This window comes from Platalea leucorodia (genome assembly GCF_965183815.1).
Source record: "Platalea leucorodia genome assembly, chromosome: 2".
Classification (NCBI taxonomy): Eukaryota; Metazoa; Chordata; class Aves; order Pelecaniformes; family Threskiornithidae; genus Platalea; species Platalea leucorodia.
Genome location: NC_138824.1, coordinates 104409689 through 104428932, shown reverse-complemented (window position 1 = coordinate 104428932; position 19244 = coordinate 104409689). Strand labels below are relative to the sequence as shown.

The 19244-nt window shown below is 41.0% G+C and overlaps 1 protein-coding gene across 2 annotated transcripts in view; it reads left to right on the top strand.

Moving 5' to 3' along the window:
• The window catches only part of JAM2 (junctional adhesion molecule 2), a 38378-nt gene that overhangs the window by 17998 nt on the left and 1136 nt on the right, over positions 1-19244 (top strand). Inside the window, exons 2-9 of one of the 2 annotated variants that reach the window (XM_082333167.1) lie at positions 5249-5314; positions 9766-9879; positions 11101-11253; positions 13079-13284; positions 14766-14868; positions 16567-16674; positions 17488-17503; positions 18439-18472. In XM_082333167.1, the coding sequence (XP_082189293.1) occupies positions 5249-5314; positions 9766-9879; positions 11101-11253; positions 13079-13284; positions 14766-14868; positions 16567-16674; positions 17488-17503; positions 18439-18472 (800 nt within the window). The remainder of the gene's footprint in view (positions 1-5248; positions 5315-9765; positions 9880-11100; positions 11254-13078; positions 13285-14765; positions 14869-16566; positions 16675-17487; positions 17504-18438; positions 18473-19244) is intronic. The other variant, XM_082333168.1, reaches the window with a different exon arrangement.

Below are 19244 nucleotides of genomic sequence, written 5' to 3'. Positions count from 1 at the left end.
ATCCTTTGTTAAGCTTCGCTCTAGACCACCTGCTATTTAGAACTTGGTAAAACAAATACCACAAGACTTCTTTTTTTTTTTTTTTTTCTTGTACTTATAACTTTGTTTTGATTCTGTTCTCATGTAATTTCCTCCAGGCACACTGTTTCCTTTGATTTGGTTTGACTAATATGCTTTTCCTTAATGATTCCTCCAGCTAGTAGTATCAGCTTACAGCTGTGTGAGTGATTATTAAATGGAAAGTGTGTATTTTGGGGGTTTACTTCTAAACAAATGAAGTTACTGACACGTAAGAGTAGGGTTTTTTTCAGTCTGTATAAAAGCGTTTGATGAACGAAAAGTTTACTAGTACAGTAATATGTTATCTTTTCACTATTGCTCTTTACATGGTGAATTAAAATCCAAAGCTTAAATTTGGGGTTCTGAATAATTGGCAAAGGCATTTCTAAAATGACATTTTAAGGAAGAGATGCTCTGGCTTTAAAGAGCTCTCCTGTCTTTCTGCCATGTCAGAATATATAATGGTTTTAATTTGATCAGCTGTCTTTGCACCACCTTAAGTTACTCTTTGGACTCTACTGCTGCTTGAAGAGGGTCATGTGTATATGTGGTTTGTGTGTGTGAGGAGGAGGGCTGTGTGTATGTTGAACTTCTTTCTTTTTTCTGACCCATTTTGTACTTATTGCATTGCAATAGGATCTTCATGTATTCTGTAAATCCCTTGATGCAAGGGGAGATATGGAGACTTTGTGCAATTGCAAGCTCCCAATACAAAGTATGCCAAGTAATTTCATGATAACCTCCATAGTGAGAGTAAGTACCATGATCCTGCCCCAGAAGTCATAAAACATGTTTTCTTATTGTGGCTTCTAGCTTATGAATACTTAGACCACGACAGCGTGCTGTGTGACATCTGTATTAAAGAGGAGAGAAATTTCCAAGTCTCTGAAACAGTGACTGTAATACAGTGGTGAATTGCATGTATTTGAGCTGTTTTGCATCCAGACAGAGAAGGTTGATGTGCCAATAATTTATAAACGGCTTTACCCACACACTGGAGTCCTAGGAGAGATTCCTACCTAAGTGTTAGCTGCTGTCAGAGCCTCAGAACAAAATGATCCTCCCCATCATGAACACATGAAGGAAGATGTTATTTCAATAGATAAACATGATTTGTTATCTATTGGCATATACAATTGGGGGAGCGGGCAGTTATTGTTCTAGAAACAACATGGTTTGGGTAAAAGTCGAAAGCTAATTTTCTTTCCATAAATCTAAATAGAGCTTAATAGGTTAAAAGGAATATGACTTAATGACTTCAGGCTTTATTCTAGACCAAGCTTGGACAAAAACAAGGAGATGGGCTCTGTGTGGACATGCAGAAGTAACAGTTACTTTGAGAGGTGCTGGAGAAGCAGTTCCCTTCTCAACAGGGTGCGTGGGGGCTCATTTTGTTTTTCTAATTTCTTTTTTTAAAGTCCAGCAGGAAAGTTTCCTTTCTTGATGGGGTGGAAAAAATTTCCAAGTGCTATTTGTAATGCAAATATTTTTTGCTATTTCAGTATTCTAAGGGTATGTAAATGTCATTGCTGGAATTGTCGTCTTCACTTCTTATTTATTTTCGTATTGTAAACTTCTGCTGTAACTATTTTAGGGTAACACAAAGGTGATGATAAAATTAAAACATATTAAGGACAGGGTAGTTGCACACAAATTTGGATCTTTTGGTAATGTGCACATACAAAAATTCAGTCTGTTGCCAGGTGTGAAGCTGTATTCTCTTAGAAACAGGAAACGTTGGACATACATTTGGAGAGGGATGGTGAGATATCGAGAAAGCAACTCTGAACAGTAATGCAGGGGTACGGGGTGCGGGTGCGAAGCCGCTGGCAGGGGGCTGCAGGGCGGCCTCTGTGAGGAGAGGCCGGGGCTGCCCGGGGCCGGACACAGCCGGTTCCAGCCGGCTCCGACGGCCCCACCGCAGGGCACGGCTGAGCCCCGCAGCCACCATGGCGGTGCCTTGGGGAAAGCCTGGGTAAGGAAGGGCAAAACGCTGCCCGGCAGTGAGGGGGAAAGTGTGAGAAACAGCCCTGCGAGCCCCGAGGGGAGAGGAGGAGGATATCCTGCAGCCCATGGAGAAACCACAGTGGAGCAGGTATTATTGCCCTGCAACCCATGGAGGACCGCACTGGAGCAGATATCCACACTGCAGCCTGTGGAGGGTCCCACACTGGAGCAAGTGGATATACTCTGAAGGAAGCTGAAGTGCATGGAGGATACATGTAGGAGCAGGCTACTGACAGTATGTGGCCCATGGAGAGGAGCTCACACTGGAGCAGGGGAAAGTGCGGAGGAAGGAGCGACAGAGGGGAGCTATTATGGACTGACCACAACCCTCATTCCCCACAACACCTGCACTTACATTATTTTTAATTGGCAATAAATTTAATTATTTTTCCCTAAGTGAGTCTGTTTTGCCTGTTGTGGTAATTGTTAAGTGATCTCCCTGTCTTTCTCTTGGCCCATGAGCTTTTTAATTTTATTTTCTCCCTTGTCATGTTGAGGAGGGGAAATGAGAGAGCGGCTGGGTGGGTGTCTGGCTGCTGGCCAAGGTCAACCCAACACAACAGGATACAGTGAATGAGCAACTGAACTTTTCCTACAGTGCCGGGGACTCAAATACCTATTCTGACTGTTGCTCCGTGACTCACAGAGGCAATGGTTAGAGATGCTGACAGAACCACAGTCTGTATTTTTAAAGGATGCTGAAAAAACCTAGAAAATTATAGAGGGAAAGGGCCGTAGAACAGTTTGGATGGAGAATTCCCTCTGTAGTGCCAGACTTGAACAATAAGTAATGATCTTTAATTGAGAAGAAATTCATGATGTGTATTGGACCAGTACTGTTTAATGTCTTCATCAATGACATAGACAGTGGAATCGAGTGCACTCTCAGCAAGTTTGCAGGCAACACCAAGCTGAGTGGTGCAGTTGATGCACCTGAGGGATGGGATGCCATCCAGGGGGACCTGGACAAGCTTGACAAGTGGGCCCATGTGAATGTCATGAGGTTCAACAAGGCCAAGTGCAGGGTCCTGCACCTGGGTTGCGGCAACCCCCCCAGTACCAATACAGGCTGGGGAATGAAGGGATGGAGAGCAGCCCTGTGGAGAAGGACTTGGGGGATTCTGGTGCATAAAAAGCTGGATGTGAGCCAACAATGTGCACTCACAGCCCAGAAAGCCAACTGTATCCTTGGCTGCATCAAAAGAAGCATGGCCAGCAGGTGGAGGGAGGTGATTTTGCCCCTCTACTGCACTCTGGTGGGACTCCACCTGAAGTGCTGTGTCCAGCTCTGGGGTCCTCAGTACAGGAAAGACATGGAGTGGGTCCAGAGGAGGGCCACAAAAATGATCAGAGGGATGGAGCACCTCTCTTATGAGGAAAGGCTGAAAGAGCTGGGGTTGTTCAGCCGGGAGAAGAGAAGGCTGTGGGGAGACCTTATTGCAGCCTTCCAGTACTTAAAAGGGGCTTATAAGAAAGATGGGGACAGACTTTTTCGCAGGGCCAGTAGCAATAGGACAAGGGGCAAGGTTTTAAACTAAAAGAGGGTAGATTCAGACTAGATAGAAGGAAGAAATTTTTCACAATGAGGGTAGTGAAACACTGGAACAGGTTGCCCAGAGAGGTGGTAGATGCCCCATCCCTGGAAGCATTCAAGGTCAGGTTGGATGGGGCTCTGAGCAACCTGATCTAGTTGGAGATGTCCCTGCTCATTGCAGGGGGTTTGGACTAGATGACCTTTAAAGGTCCTTTCCAGCCCAAACCATCCTATGATTCCGTGATGGTACCTTCATACAAAGAAAACAGCATGCTAACTCAGAGCTGTGAGTATCCATAGCTGAAAGCCCAAATAGACTCACTCAAGTGAGAAATGAGGCACATGCTTCAACAGAAGTAACCAACTGTCAAAAGAAAACAATAAGAAGCAAAAGGTTCTTGATCTGTTTGTGTCTTCAGATCAAGGCTGGATATCCATCTGCTTGGTTGCAACTCTTCCCCCATTAGGCGGGGGAAAGGGAAATTAATCCTTTGAGGATGAACAAAGGTCTGTGTGTGTGAGAGGTAAACAGCAAGATTAGACTAAATGGAGTAAAGCAAGACTAGTTTTTATCAGTCAAAAGAACATTATGCTCTTAAGCCATGGTTCTAAATACTGGTGATGGGGAGAGGGGCTGAGTTCTTCTTCATACCCTCTGTAGCGATTGTTCAGTTGGCTGATGCAGATAGAGGAAATGTACTGCATTAGGAGTGTCCATGCTGTCTTCAAAACTGGTCCTAAACCCAAGGGAACGTGAGATGCTTTTGGAAAAAAAAAAGTTAATGTAAACCTGTGTGAAGAACTGTATTTAGCCGTTCTTAAGTGCTTGGTAGACTTGTAGCCTGCCATGGAGTAATCAGGATAACTGTGATCGACTCTTGGGCCTTGCAGGAATGCCTCTGAATTGTGAGAGAACACAGTGGAGGCCGTTCCTGGGAAGAGAGCAGCTCTTAAGAGAGGATGTATAGTGAGGTGCAGTGCAGGGGGAGGTAGCTGGGTGGGGGTTGATGTAGGGCTAGTGGTTATTTCACTTGTTCTTTCTGGAATTTCAGTATTCCCGATAAAACAGATAGCCAAGAATGTATGGGGTTTTTTTCTCTCTTTGATATAAAACTACAGAAACGTAGACTAATGTTTTCCTTCTCATTTCAACAAGAACTTGAGGTAACTGCCAATTACTGCACACTTTTTTTTACCCTGTAGAAGCTGTACATGGTATTCTTTAGTAAACATGCCTGCCTTGTAATAGGAATACAGTGGAAAACACACTTATGGATTAATATATGTCTCCCCAATTAGAAACAGAATGAGACATTACCACAGTATAAAACTACGCCTACTGTTTATATAGGACTTCTCACATGTAAATATTATCATTGTATTGTAAAGAGAAATATTACTATTTTTTACAGGTGCCAGGGCATGGAGAGGAAGGGATGAATTGTTCAAGGCCACCCACATGGCCAGCCCTGGTCTAGCTCTTAGTCCTGTGCTCTCTCTAGTACACAATATCTAATCTGTCCAGTGTAAGGAGGTCTCAAAAATATGGCTTGTAGCTGCTGAAGCACATATGAAATTACAAGTGTTTATTGCTAAATTGTCTTTTTTTTTTTTTTTTTTTTTTTCTTTTTTTCTGTCCTCTTGCAGATCGTAAAGTGTCTGGAATTTCCATTGAGACAGATAACAAAAACGTAAAAGCAGAGGAGTTTAAGGGTACAGTATGGGCATTGCTATGATTATTTTTAATATATACACAATGCATGCAAACTATGTATACAGAAGCTGTGCAGCTGTTAAGATTGTCTTCCTCTTTCCTGAGGGGTCCTGCTCTTACTCTCTCTGTTGACTCTTTGTGTAATCTTGGTCTTGTCCCTATTTTCTCTTACTTGGTGTGGGGTTGGACTGGACACTCCCCAGAGGTCCTTTTCAACCTCACCTATTCTGTGATTCAATGACTTGTTTGTCAGTCCTGGTAGCTCACTCTGTAACTTCTGCCTGGTTTCCTTCCACCCAAAATGATGGAAAGTGATGTAAAGGAGAAGCATTCATTATCTGACAAGACAGAGAAGTGAGGGACTAGAGCGAGAACAACTGTAAGTCAGCTAATTATCAGTAACTATAATTTAATGGCTATTTTTAATTGTCAGTAACTATAATGGCTATTTACGTATTTATATATGTATATGCCATATGTAAAACAATAAATGACTTCCAATAATGTGCTAGAGAAGTTAAGGAGGCAGGGAAGAAAACCTGATGTTTGCTGGGTGGATGAGAAAGGGATCCTAGTAGTTTGTATGTGAGGTTTGTGGGTTATGTGGGATTTTTTGTTTGGTTGGTTTTTGCATTCCGTTGGAATGGAGAGAGATGGGAATTTGGGAATCGAAAGAACTGTTTGCTGAGCTTTAGGCTTTATTCATCTCTTTGAGGTAATAATAAAACATTTTGGAGGTCTCTAAAGCTGTTAGCTGGGCTCCTGTCAAGTATTCTTTTAACTTTTGGGGAAGAAAAACTTAATACACTTAGAGCTCAGGACAGGCAAGAGGAGAAGAAGCTCTTCAGGTAATATTAAAGCTTGATTAGGTTCTGTCTTTTTATATGATATATGGCTTGCGTTTTGTTCTTTTGTTATTTGTATGATAGAGTGAGATCAGTTTAACATATCTCAGATGCCATGCTGAGTTCTTTTTGTGTAGCAGCACTAAGGGAATGGCAGGGGCTGATAGATATAGCCATTCAACTGAATGCAGCTGATCTGAAATGCATTTTTTCTTTCCTCCTGCAACTTCTGTTACTGTAGAGGAGGGTGGTCGGTCACTGGAACAAGCTCCCCAGGGAAGTGGTCACAGCGCCGTGCCTCTCAGAGATCAAGGAGTGTCTGGACAACGTTCTTAGTCACATGATTTAGTTTTAGGTAGTCCTGCGAGGAGTAGGAAGTTGGACTCAGTGATCCTTATGGGTCCCTTCCAACTTCAGATATTCTATGATTCCATAACCAAATGATAGCCTCCAGACCAGATGTAAATGCAAATTAAACATTGTCCAGACCTCTCCAAGATCCTGGAAGGTTCTTCCAGGCCTGGCAGAGCCTGTGCTGATCCACAGCATCCTGTGGGTCTACCTTAATGCAAGTCCAGTAGACCTGTTCTGGAAAATACCTCTCACTGACTCCGTTACTATGCGAAAAAGCGGGAGAGGGTAACTATAACTAAGAAGGGTTTTATTATGTTGTCTCTGTTCTGCGTGCGCTCCCTTTCTTCCATTCTGTTCCCTTTCTCTGAATAAGATTAGTGGGAGGGCATCAGTGCTAGCTTTTTCTGAAACAAACAACTGTGGCATACAAGAAAGCGGCAGCTCGTTCAAGGTGGAGGTGACTTGTGCAGCTGAGAATGCTTCAGCTGAGCTGTCTTTATGTCAACTAATATAGGCCAGCTCATGAGACCAGCCAACTGTCACAAGGTCAGTAGCAAAAGCAAGCTGAGCTTGAATGATGGTTTTTCTTTGTTAGGATACAAAAACAAAATGGAAAGGAAACTTTAGCAAATCTTAAGATTCAGGAAGCCTCCACCCATCCACTCAACCTGAAGTCAGGAACCTCGGGCTTCCTGAATACACAGCATGTTTTTCGAAGCGGCCAGTGCGTGTGTAACGTGTTTCTGGCAAAGAATGCCCTCCCACCTCAATTTTTCTTTCAAGTCTGGACATTTTTTCCACTATGAGAGATCACCAAGGCTACCAGTCTGGCCCCTTGGAAGCTTTTTTGTTTCTCTACAGGACAGACCTGGGAAATCAGACTTTAAAGGGTGAGCAAGTAGACCTGTTGGTAGCTCTTAATTGTCCTTCAGCCTTGCTTGCTGAGCCTGGAAAAGAGGGTGCTGGTTAATGCAGATTGACTGTATGTTTGAGAGTGGATGCTTGTCTCCTGAAAGCTAGACAGGCATTGCCAAAACTATAAAGGCTTTTGATCCTTTATACTCTGGCTTATATTGGAAGATGAGCAGCCTAAAGGTGGCAAGATCAATATTGTGTTTGTTTCTTTTACAGAAGTTTATGGGAGATACTAAATTTTACTTTAGTAATAGATTTGGAGCCAGTCAGATATGTGGTTGGATTCTTTCCTCTGATGTTGTCTCCCAACAATTCTTATTAATATCTTGATATAAGAGTTATTTACCAGGTAAAAAAAAGTATATATTTCATCATGCTGTTCCATGGAGAATGGAACTACTGAAACACTGAGTTTGTCCCACTAACTCACCTATACAGTTTGCCATGTCTTCTCTCCCTCTTTAGTTCCCCCATAATAACTATAGGCTTGACCATAGGCCCCAATTACTATGATGCAAGGTACGTATTAATGATGGCATATGTTGATGCCCTGCTGTGATGGAGGAAAAAAAGAACAGTTGAGCTTCCAGTATGACCTGTTCCTCACTAGGAGCACTAATTTTGGTTTGTTTCCTAGCCAGTTATGGCAACTTTAGCAATAATCAGTAAGTATTGAAATCTCAGCCTCTCTCTGAAATTTGGTTGGTGATGCCCACTATACATAAGTCAGGGAAACTTGAGTGGACAGACAGAAAGGTGAACGATTGTATGAACCTTCTTTTCTCGAGAACTTAAGAAAAATAAGAGGTAACTGCCAAGGGGTGATATGAGAGGCCTCTGCCACCAGCAGCTCCGGGGGCCTGGGGGTTCCTTCTTGCCCAGCCACTGGAGTCCAGCCCAATGCTCCTGGAGACCTGGGAGTCTTTGTCCCAGGCCGATGGATACAGCTGCTGCTTTCCCGTTTGCAGGTTCAACCAGTAGCAAGGCTGCGCGTGTGCCCCAGGGATGCATGCGTGTGTGCGCACATCCACGCATCCACACACTCGTAACACTGGCACTGCCAGCTACACGGACCGCCACAGGCTAGGTGCTGCCTTCAACAGCACCCACATATAACACTGCCTGGGCTTACATAAAGCGTTAAGTATAGACAGCTGAGCCTCCTTCCTCCTCTCTGACTGGTGGAGATGGAAGTTCAGTGGTGAAAGCCCTCACACAACACTCTCTAGATTCACAAGCACGTGCATGTTCTTGGATCCCCTGAGCACCAGCACAGCCCCTCTGCCCACCTGCCACCCCTGCCCTACTCACCAGCTCACCCAGCTTGAGGTTTGCTAGTGAATTGCACATGCACCTCCAGGCACACCAGGTTTAGGGAAGATAAAAACACTGCACGTACCCCACACACCTTCACTTCCAGAAGTCAGTACCACAAGCCCAGGGGTGCCTACACCCCCACTGTGACCCCAGTTGCTGGCCCTATGTTTACGCAAGCCACCCCTCTCTGCCCTGATAGCTACCACTCCAGGCACATGTGCTTTGAGACTCACCAACACACACTCCCAACATCTGTGGCCCCTCCAATTACTGATGCACAGACCCTCAGTTGCTCCAGTTGCCCGCACCACAGTCCCATCTGTTTGTTTGGAGACTGGTGGTCTTTGTCATCATCTCTGGTAGTCCCTGTCTGTCATGTTTGTGTGTCTGTTCTTGTTTGTTGCTGCCCCCTTTACTTATTGCCTCTTTTGCCTTGAAAAGGTCCTTGATTGGGAAACCTTAATGAAGCAGACTCTCACCTTTCACATACCCTTACAATAACCAATCTGAAAGTGTAACTAAATACATAAGTTACTTAGGAGAATATTTAACCATCTTACCAGTATGTTTTCCATCTGCACTAAGTTATATATTTAAACAGTTAAACTACTGATACTGAATTCAGAATGGTAATTCACAAAATATTGCTGGTAACAGGGTCAGAGTCCTTTTTTAATGGTGGTCTGCTCACTGATGAAAGTATTTAGACCTAAAATGAGGGTAGTAATACAGAATCTGTGCCCATCCAACATGGGAATATCTAGTCCCCAACATCTGAAGTTTGATCCAAAGGCCACTGAACTCCGGGAAAATTACTAGTTTCTGTTTCCCCATGGTGTTTGTGTAAATCTGGCGAAGGTCTGATGGCATCACTTTGAGAAGTAGATCTGGCCCTTGCTGACTGCTCAAGTTCTTTTGAAGGTGAAATATTATTTTCGTGGAGCCTGAATGCCAAACACAATGCTAAAGTCTCTAATTTTCTCTTTTGCATTCTTTTTTTTTTTTTTTTTTCCCCCTAGAGGCTATTCTTAGTTGCAAGCACAAATTTTCAAAAGGGATGAGCTTAAGAATAGAATGGAAGAAAATCCAGTCTCAAGGAGTCTCATTTGTCTACTACAGTGGTGAATTTACAGGTACAGTACTACAAACTTAGACTGGTGGTTTAACATGTCATTCTCTAGCACAGATATCAACTCTTTCTTGAGGAATAACGTTAGGAAAATGACTGGAAGAGAATGTTCTTGACTGTCCATACTGAACAGCTGTCCTTTTGAGGAAAAGAATTCTTTCCCTGCGCAGGGGGGAGAGCATTTCTTAATAAAATTGTCAATGATTAGTTACCTTTTTAATGAAGTTAGGTATAGTAAAACTCAAGGCTAAGAAAAATGGCACTGTACATTCCTTGACATTTTTAAAAAATGAAATTACATTCAGATATAAACTCCCAAAAACTACTGCAAGCTCTGCACTCCTATCCTACAAAGAGGTTTCTGAAGCCTCTTGTAGAGCTGGAGGCTTAGATATGAATAATGCAGCAATTTTTATATACATAAAATATAAACTCAGCTGTATACTTTAAATTATTTGTATTCTTTTCAGAAGTGAAATTTCTGTTTATATGTTCTGAAAAGGACTTTCCTCAGCTTTATGTGTCGAAGAAAATATGGGTCTCTGGTACCTTGTACACAATAAATGAAGGTTGAGAAGTGAAATAAAAGCACAGTGATTTTGTTGGTTTGTAGAGCTTGCAAGATGTGCTGGTCTTGTTGATGAACTTGTTTTTTTCTGCATATATTTAATTTAGACAAACACTGGAACTCATGGTTCTGTGTGTGCATGTAACTTTAATTTCATAACAAGCTGTAGAATGAAAAAACCTCATTGTAAGAAGTCTGATGGCAATATCTTTGCTAAATCCATCAAGTTTTTCTTGCCAAGTTAAAATGTCAAATACTTTGCTGTGGTTTCGCTTACAATTCTTTCTGTAAGGTAATTAAGTTAGTCATTGCCATCCCTCTCTTGGAAAATTATGTCTCTTTTGTCACCTGACTCTTGCTATACATATTTTCTTGAAATACCTGGAGAAAAAAAGCATTCCATCTTCCAACTAGAAAATGTATGACAGACATAATTTTTTTGAACTGAGGGGTTTTTTTTGACTAAACGGACAAGTTGTGGAAGGCTCTTACTGTCTTGGGATGGGGATTACATATTGCTCCTTGGTGTTAGATAACTAACGCTGAACAAATGAGCAATAATTCATAAATTGTATGTAATTTCAGAACAAGCCAATGAGACGTAGGCATTTGCTATAAGCAAAGAGCAGAAACCTCTCCGTCTCTTCTCCCTTAAAGGTGATCTTCGAGGCCGAGCAGAGATGCTGAACACAGGAATCCGTATTAGAAATGTGACTAGAAAGGATTCTGGGACCTACCGCTGTGAAATCAGTGCAAAGAGCGAAGAGGGGCAACGCCTGGGAGAGGCTACTATTACTCTCACAGTATTGGGTATAAACTTTATTACTTGGCCTTCTGTAAAGAAATTGAATGATGGCAAGGGGTGTTGAAGGTAGGGTTGTCAATATGGTGTGTGGCTGCTGGGTTTTTGGGTCTTCTTTGGGCTGGGTTTATAAACACATGTGCACATGCATATTCTACAACATACTTCACAAAAGAGCTTTGCAAAATGCACACTTGCATTAGAAAGGAGTATAACTTTTTGTTGCTATAAATGTGGGTTTCAGTTCTCAGAACTTAGAGAGTACGCTGATTTATGTGATGTTGAAACTTCCATTTCTACTAAAACTGAAGTCACTCAGTGGCTGAGAATCTGGGTAAGCTGATCATGGTGTTTGGCACTGGAAAGTCAGCATCTGTCAACGCTTATCAAATATTCCTAAGGAGCAGTTCATTCCAATATGCTACAGTCTCCTCCTGTTTTTGGAAGGAGAAACTGCTGCAGTGTCTGTGCAATGCCAGTGAGCAAGCTAGCAATCTGTGGACTTTATTTACAGGAGAGGTGGTGTTGGCTTGGGGTGCGGGGAGGCGTTCTTTGTGGCTTTTTGTTTTCTTTCCCAGTTGGGGAAAGTATGGAAAAGTGAATACTGAGCATATTCTTCTTACATTGTTCCTGGTATTTTTCCCAGTGGATGAGTGGTAGAGGTTGGTAGTTTTCTTCTTTTCTCCATATAGGGAGAAAAGAAAATATTTGCTTTTGTAGTTTCTATATTGTTTTTTCCTATAGAAAAATAATTGATATTTTAAAATCATAAATGAAGTCTCAAAATTCTTCATAAAGGATGATAAATTTGTGAACTTCTGATTAGCTCCAACAGTGAGGTAACCCCACTTATTTCTTCCTTCTTCCACTTTCTCAACAGCTTTCCTCTTTTAAATGTGGCTTCTTAATTTGAAGTTGAAATCTTAGAGCCCAAAGGAGAAAGTGTGTGTGTGTTGCTTACAAACCTTTTTGAAAGTTAATGTGAATTAGTTAGTATTTCACTTGGTTTTCTTTATTTTTGCTTTTTATTTTAAAATTAGCCAAGAAAAAACTATGAATACTTTTTAAGGTGTCACTTGTGCTTTTAATGTTCCATGCATGCCTCTTCACCCTTAGTTTTCTTCTGCATAGCTTCAAGTTACAAAAAGAAAAAAAAAAAAAATTCTTTTTCTGTTCACAAAATAAAAATCGGAAAAGAGACATTCATCTTTATGGCAGAAGGAACAATCAGTTCTCCTGCATCTGTGTGTGGGAATGTTTGTTTTAATTTAAACTGAAATTTGGTAGCCAACTGTTTTTGGTCCTCAACCTGCGATTTACACAGTGGCTGTGATGATGGCCAGTCTTGGTAATTCTTTCTGACAATCATTTTTCAAAAACCAGTTGACTTCTCTTAATACAAAAAAAAAATGTTTTTTCTCTTCCTCACCTCTGTTTTTAAATACTGGGGTGGGAAAGGGGGGAACTGCTGGATTATGGATTCCCTGAGTTATCCTTCCTCTGTCTGTGAGCAAGAGGCCCCATACAAGAAACAAGGTGAAACAAACTCTGGGGTTGGATGAGAGTGTATAGATTGGAGACAGGATGACACAGCATATGGTGGGGGAGGCAGGGAGCAAGCCTCTTTCTTGCATTTTTAGCAACTCACAAATTTTACTGTGCTCTCCAGTAGCAGGACTCTGCTTTCTACCCCTCCTCCAGCACCTCGTTTCATTAATGTGGTAGTTTCTAAGCACGTACACAAGTGCTCACCTCCTCACCAGTGACTGTCAAACTGTTGTCATATAGACAATACTGATAAGACTGTGTAACAAGTGCAATTTCATTGTCCAGTTGCTCCGACCACTCCGGTATGTGAGGTACCCAGCTCTGCAATGACGGGAACAGTAGTGGAACTGAGCTGTAAGGAGACTGAGGGGTCTCCTCCATCTGAGTACCAGTGGTACAAGAACGGCGTTGCCTTACTGGAAAAGAAAGGAACAGGCAGTGCTAGAGCAGCAAACATAACTTACACCATGAATAAAAAGTCTGGCACTCTGGTAAGTGTAATAACCAACTCTGTCATAACCAGCTATCAAGGAGACCAAATTTACTGTTTTGTACTACAATGATGCACAGGGATCTTAATCCAAAAATGCACAAGGTCTTTGCCAGAGATCTATGTCATGCTGAAATATGTGCTAACAAACATAGAAGGTGGTTTCTGGCTCAGACCAATGACAAGCCATAGATGTTGAGTGATACAGACAAATTGGGTGAGTTGCAAGGCTGCAGTAATGATAAGTGAGTAGAATCTAGAAAATACATGACAAATTTCACCTTGTCGGTTAGCTAACTAGTGCCAGATGAGAATGATCTCTCAGTATGTCAACAGAGTTATATCTGATAGTGCCTCAAAATCTGAAATAGCAACTTCACGCGCTTCAGTGGGAGTGCAGCACTAAGGGCAGTCCAGAATCTGTGCAATCCAGTGGCATTTACAAGTTCCAGTTCAGTACTTGCGAAGTCAGCGGGAATGAGTCGGGGCTGTAAATAAGCTTAGTGGGGTTTTGGTTTAGTTGTAGTTTATTTTGTGGTGGTTTTTTCCCCCTCAGAACTGGCTGTCTCTTTCTCATCCCTCCCCCATTAGCTGATCCTTCTAAAAAAATTGATACATACTACTTATGATGCATTGTCAGCTGAGATTTTTCAGAAGTAAAGAGTTGTTCTAGGAACACCCTACTCTTGTGTGTCATCAGACGTGGAAACTGAAATGTGACTAAGCATTCAGAGGTGCTGTGGATCTTTCAGCACACTGGAAATTAGGTGGACTACTCAAAATTACTAATCACTTCTGAAAATCTTAGTTTTAAAGTATGGGATATATTAAAGGGGGAAAAAAGTTAACCAGTCTAATGATTAAAAAAGAAATACAGAGAAACACTGGAATTGACATGAGGTCAGTTTCTGTCCACCTCTTGCTTCCTCATTCCCATTTTTACAGTAATAGTATTTGATAAATAGTGCAGTTTAGCATTTCTCCACTGGAAGATGAGAGAAAGTGCCATTTCTGAGGGGGGGACCCACAAACTGTCAGTGGGAAATATTTTTTGTAGCACGTGATTTTTTTTTTTTTTTATTTTGTTGTTGTTTTTTTGGTAAAATGAACAAAATGTTCTGATTTCAGGGATTCTGAAATTAGAGCATGTCTAAGAAAATGTATTTTATTAGAAAGTACTGATCCACTGACAAAGAATCTCCTTGCAGATACACTCCATCTAGTTAAAATGTCTATCTAAAAGACTATCTTAGACCAGAAGCTGAAGTTAAGGACCAGGGAATGTGATGAGGGAGCTGAATTATGAGGTCGAACTGGACCAGAATTTCTCACTTACTTTCAGGGTTTTTTTGTTTAAACAAACAAACAAACAACGCCTGTTGACATGTCAAAATTTCTATCCTGCAGGAAATTCTGTGGTTGTGTTTGTTTGTTTTTTTTTTTTTTCCATTCTGATAATGGTTTTGGGCTCTGTCTTAACAGCTATTTAACACAGTTACAAAGAATGACACTGGAGAGTATTTCTGTGAAGCCTCCAATGGGATTGGATTATCTCAGAAATGCTCAGTGAAGCGAATGCAAGTTGGTATGTGTCAAAGAAAATCAGGGCGGAAAACAGTCTTGCAATAGGAATAATTTTATTGCATGATCCAACTGAGAAGCTAAGACCAGACTGAATTATATCTTTTTGTTTGATGATGGCATTTTGGGGGAGGAATAATAATAATATGAGTTCCTTATATGTAGTTGCTGTGGCTACTTAAGGCATTCCTTTCTTACAGCACAAACATAACTCACTGCATTTCACAGAAAAGCAGCGAGTTTAGTACCTTAAAATTATTGCGGTAGCCAGCCTTTAGGTTGCTAAACACCAATCTTCACAGAACAGCAGTAGAGCCTTAATATTTCAGAATGCTTTTGTGGAAAGTGTACAGGATACTGTGGCAGTCTACAGGGTTATTTTCTTTATGAAAGGCCTCCCTTTTGAGATGCACTCATGTGAGATCTTAATGTAACAGATCAGAAATTTAACTGAATGACCCATTTATACCTGCCAGAGGAACAGTGAACAAGTCAGTGTATCTTAAAAAAAAAAAAAAAAAAAAAAAAAAAATCCTGCTGCCTGTTTCTTTTCCACTTGCACAGCGTAGGTGAAGTGTAACATTGGTTAGCTAATAAAGAATTTAGCAAAGGTTGGAGGGGCAGAGTCTATAATAACCCAAAATGTATGAATGTTTTTGCAAAATATAAAACTAGCTCTTGCAGATGTGATAGGAAAGCAGATGGTAACAAATCCTAACAAATACTGCACAGAAGTTCATGTCCAAGTATTCCATAAAGCAATTGTCTGGTGCTTTCTTAGACCTTAGCTGAAAATCACTGTATCGTGACTTTTAATGCATTCCTGGTTGATTCTGAGCAAGCGTTCCACAATCTACCAAGATAGAATCTCTCTGTTGTGGAAATATTCACCGAAGTCCTAAATTGCTGTCAACCAATGCACAAAATTTGATACGTTTGGGGGTAAAATTCCCAGCCATATATTACTGTGTGCTTAAAGTCAGGATCCAAAGAAGTCATTGGACGTATAACAAAAAACATGAAAATATTTCTGCTTGTTGATGTTTTTGTTTTTCCTAAAATGGATGATTGTCTGAAGCTCTTAGTGATTATATCAGGAAATGAGCATGGGTCATCACCTTCAAAATAAAAATGGCTAGATGTTTCAGTACCCCAGTCTAGAGTCTAACCTTAGACATATGGGCTAAAATATTTGTTGGCCTTGATTGTGTTGAATTTTAAAAGCCTTGCTGTTTAAAAATAAAAAAACATTGAATTTTAAATAACTCACCTGAAGAGTTCTTCAGGACTGGGACCTGACATTGCCATCAGCTGTTTCGGTTATTTTAGGCAAACTAACTATATGAAAACACTTGTTTTAAGGCTTTTAAAGATTTCAAGATATTTTCCCTTAGAGACATGACTTGAATAATACTTACTGGGGATAGGTATAATGAGGAGTATGTATCCCTTGACCCCTCTTACTTTGTCCTTACTTTTGACCCGAACTACGCAGTTGAAGTGTATCAAGTGCTCCTGTTAGTGTGGCAGTGATACAGCAGTGCTTTTGGACTGCTTAGCTACATCTAAGTGTTACTAATTAACTTCTGCAGCATGGGCCAAAGACCACCTATAGATACAAAAGGTGCCTGTAGTAATTAGGGAAAAAAATCCAGCCAATTTTTACAACTTAAAACATTGGACTTATGTTTTATAATTACAGATGACCTTAATGTAAGTGGTGTCATCGCTGCTGTAGTATTTGTGGCTCTGGTAATGGCATTGTGTGGCCTTGGAGTATTTTATGCCCAAAAAAAAGGCTACTTTACAAGTAAGTAAAATAAAATCACTCCTTCCTCGTGTCAAAAAAAAATGTCTCTACTTCTGTAACTGTAACATGTCCTCCTTTTCGTGAAGGCTCTGACTCCATGGTACTAAAGCTAAAGAGCATTACAACAGCAACTTTTTGGTGCAGACATTTTTATTCTGCCAACTTCTACTGCAAAAGATACTTCCAGAATGACACGGAGACGTTTGTGCAGTTGCATAAGGCTACCGAACAGCAGCCGAGGGAAGGCAACGAGCCGAACCCTGGTTCCTGCAGCCTCTCCGCACTAGTTTTGAGAGGGAATGGCAAAAGGCAACATAAAAACAAGCCGTGCAAGTTCACTTTCAGCCTAAAAGGTCTGAGCGGCTGAGTTCTGAAGGGGAAACTGAGTTACTGGCTCCCTCTTCTGGGTCGTGGTGAAAGTGCAGGTGGCGAAAGTTTGCTTTTAAGGATTGCTGCAAAAAGCTCGACACCAAGCAACCCTCTCTGTAGCGGTTTCACTAGTGCCTGTGGAGCTCAGCACAGCAAGAAGGGATGCCAAATGCCGGGGTCTGAGAAGGTCCCCTGCCTGAAAGCAACAGGCTAACGGAGCTGCTGTTAGAGTCCATGTTCACTTGGAAGTTCATTTACCTTGGAAAGCAACCTAATCTCTTTCCGTTTAAACTCACTGCACCAAAAAGAGACGTTTCTGTTCAGAAACTCCTTCTAGAAACTGAAGAGTTGAATGAGCTGTGAATAACTATTTCAAAGAACTTTAAATCAGCTAAGGAAACTGTTCTTGTGCTAATTCTTTTTTTTTTTTTTTTTCTTTTTCAGAGGAAAGCTCTTCCCAGTAAGTATCTTGATACAAGTAGTACACAAATCACTGCAAACTTCATTTACATTTCTGATGGTTTAGTAACTGTGATGATTGTTTAAGGCCTTTCTCACATGGTTCTTGCACAGTGGCTTTTTTGAACGCTGAAATAAACCTGATCCTACACACCAGCTGGTTCCCTTATTAGAACCAATGTGCTGGTCAGAAAATGAATTAAGCATTATTACTGTGATAAATGTGCAGAGATGTATCTTTTTACATAGTTATGGTTTACACCCCTAACTCAGCTACAGGCATGCATTTGTCTCCTCTTCAAACTAGACAAAAGATGATCAGAACCAAATTGAACTGTCCTCATATTCCTGTCTACAGATTATTTCAGGAAATGTTTTGTAAAAATATGACTGGTGGAAACTTTCTGAGTATGTCTGGTCTACTCCTTTGATATGGATATATTTCATGCACTTACTTACATTTCTTAGTAGCAAGTCAGAATTCCTCAAGCTATTTTAGTGCTCCCACACAAGGCTAAAATTGTGTGCTTCATTGGAGGCTAGCCTCCAACTTTTTTTTTTTCCTTTTAAAAAAGTTTATCTTAGCACTTCTAGGTAATAGCAGGTAAAAAAAAAAAAGAATAATGTACTAACGAGAAATACAAATATTACTTTAAAATACTCTGTGATTTATATTGGCTACGAACTAGACAAAAAGCATAACTGGAAGACTTGAAAAGGCAAGCTAGGGAAGGTAATTTGACAGTGGTTCATGAGATAATGACCGCCGTCTAAAAATATTTGATGGATTTGTTATTGTAACTTTTTTCTAAGAAGGGAAAACCCTAAGGATTGCTGGAAATCTGGAAAAATGCATCCATAAATAAGGTTGTCAAAGGGTTAAAATATCAGAAAAGTCACTATTTAACCTATGTTCCTTTCCTGTTCTGTTAACAGAAAGAAGACCAACTATCAATCTACGAGTGAAAAGGCAAGCATTTTGCATTCAGTAGTGTGTTTAAAAAGTTTTAGATGTCTTCAAAATTCCTTAGATCTGTGGTGGTTTTGCACACATACACACCCCCCCATACCCGCCAAACCGTACATGCCATCAATACCTGGAGACACCTTCTCTGTTTGCATTTACAGCTTCCTATTACTCAGTCTCAAGTGCCATACACCTACAGCACCTTGCTCCATACTTTGCCATCTTTACCACACTAACCAGGTTTTTACCTGGTTGTCTTTTACCTTCTTCTTCCTACGTTTCCCTTTTCTATTAGCTTCTTTCAGTCTTTTTCTTTCCCATTTTTGTGATTATTTTCCCTCTATCAGGTAAAGTAAATAGGTAACACCTTTGCACTATTTGGCGATATCATCTCTATACTGTCCACTTAATGATGCCATTTTTTGTGAAGACTTCCACTCTGCCTTGCTTGTATGTATCAGTTAACCAAGGAAACTAACTCAGACACAGCCCGAGGCAGCAGTGAGATTAAGGCTGGGCCTTAACTCCTCCGAGATTAATGTGGGTCAAAAGGCTTGACTAAGTATAGAAGCTAAACGTACTACTTTTTTCCCCCCTTCCTCATTGAGAGGGCTCAAGGGTTTTAACTGCGCGTACATTGCTCCAGCTTTTCAGATCAGTGCAGAAAGAACGGAGCTCCAGTGAAAGCTTCAACTAGGAGCAACTTAATTTCGCTATCTATAGTTTAAGGCTAAATTAGTAGTCTTAAAAGCTTGCTGAACGCCACCCATTTCTT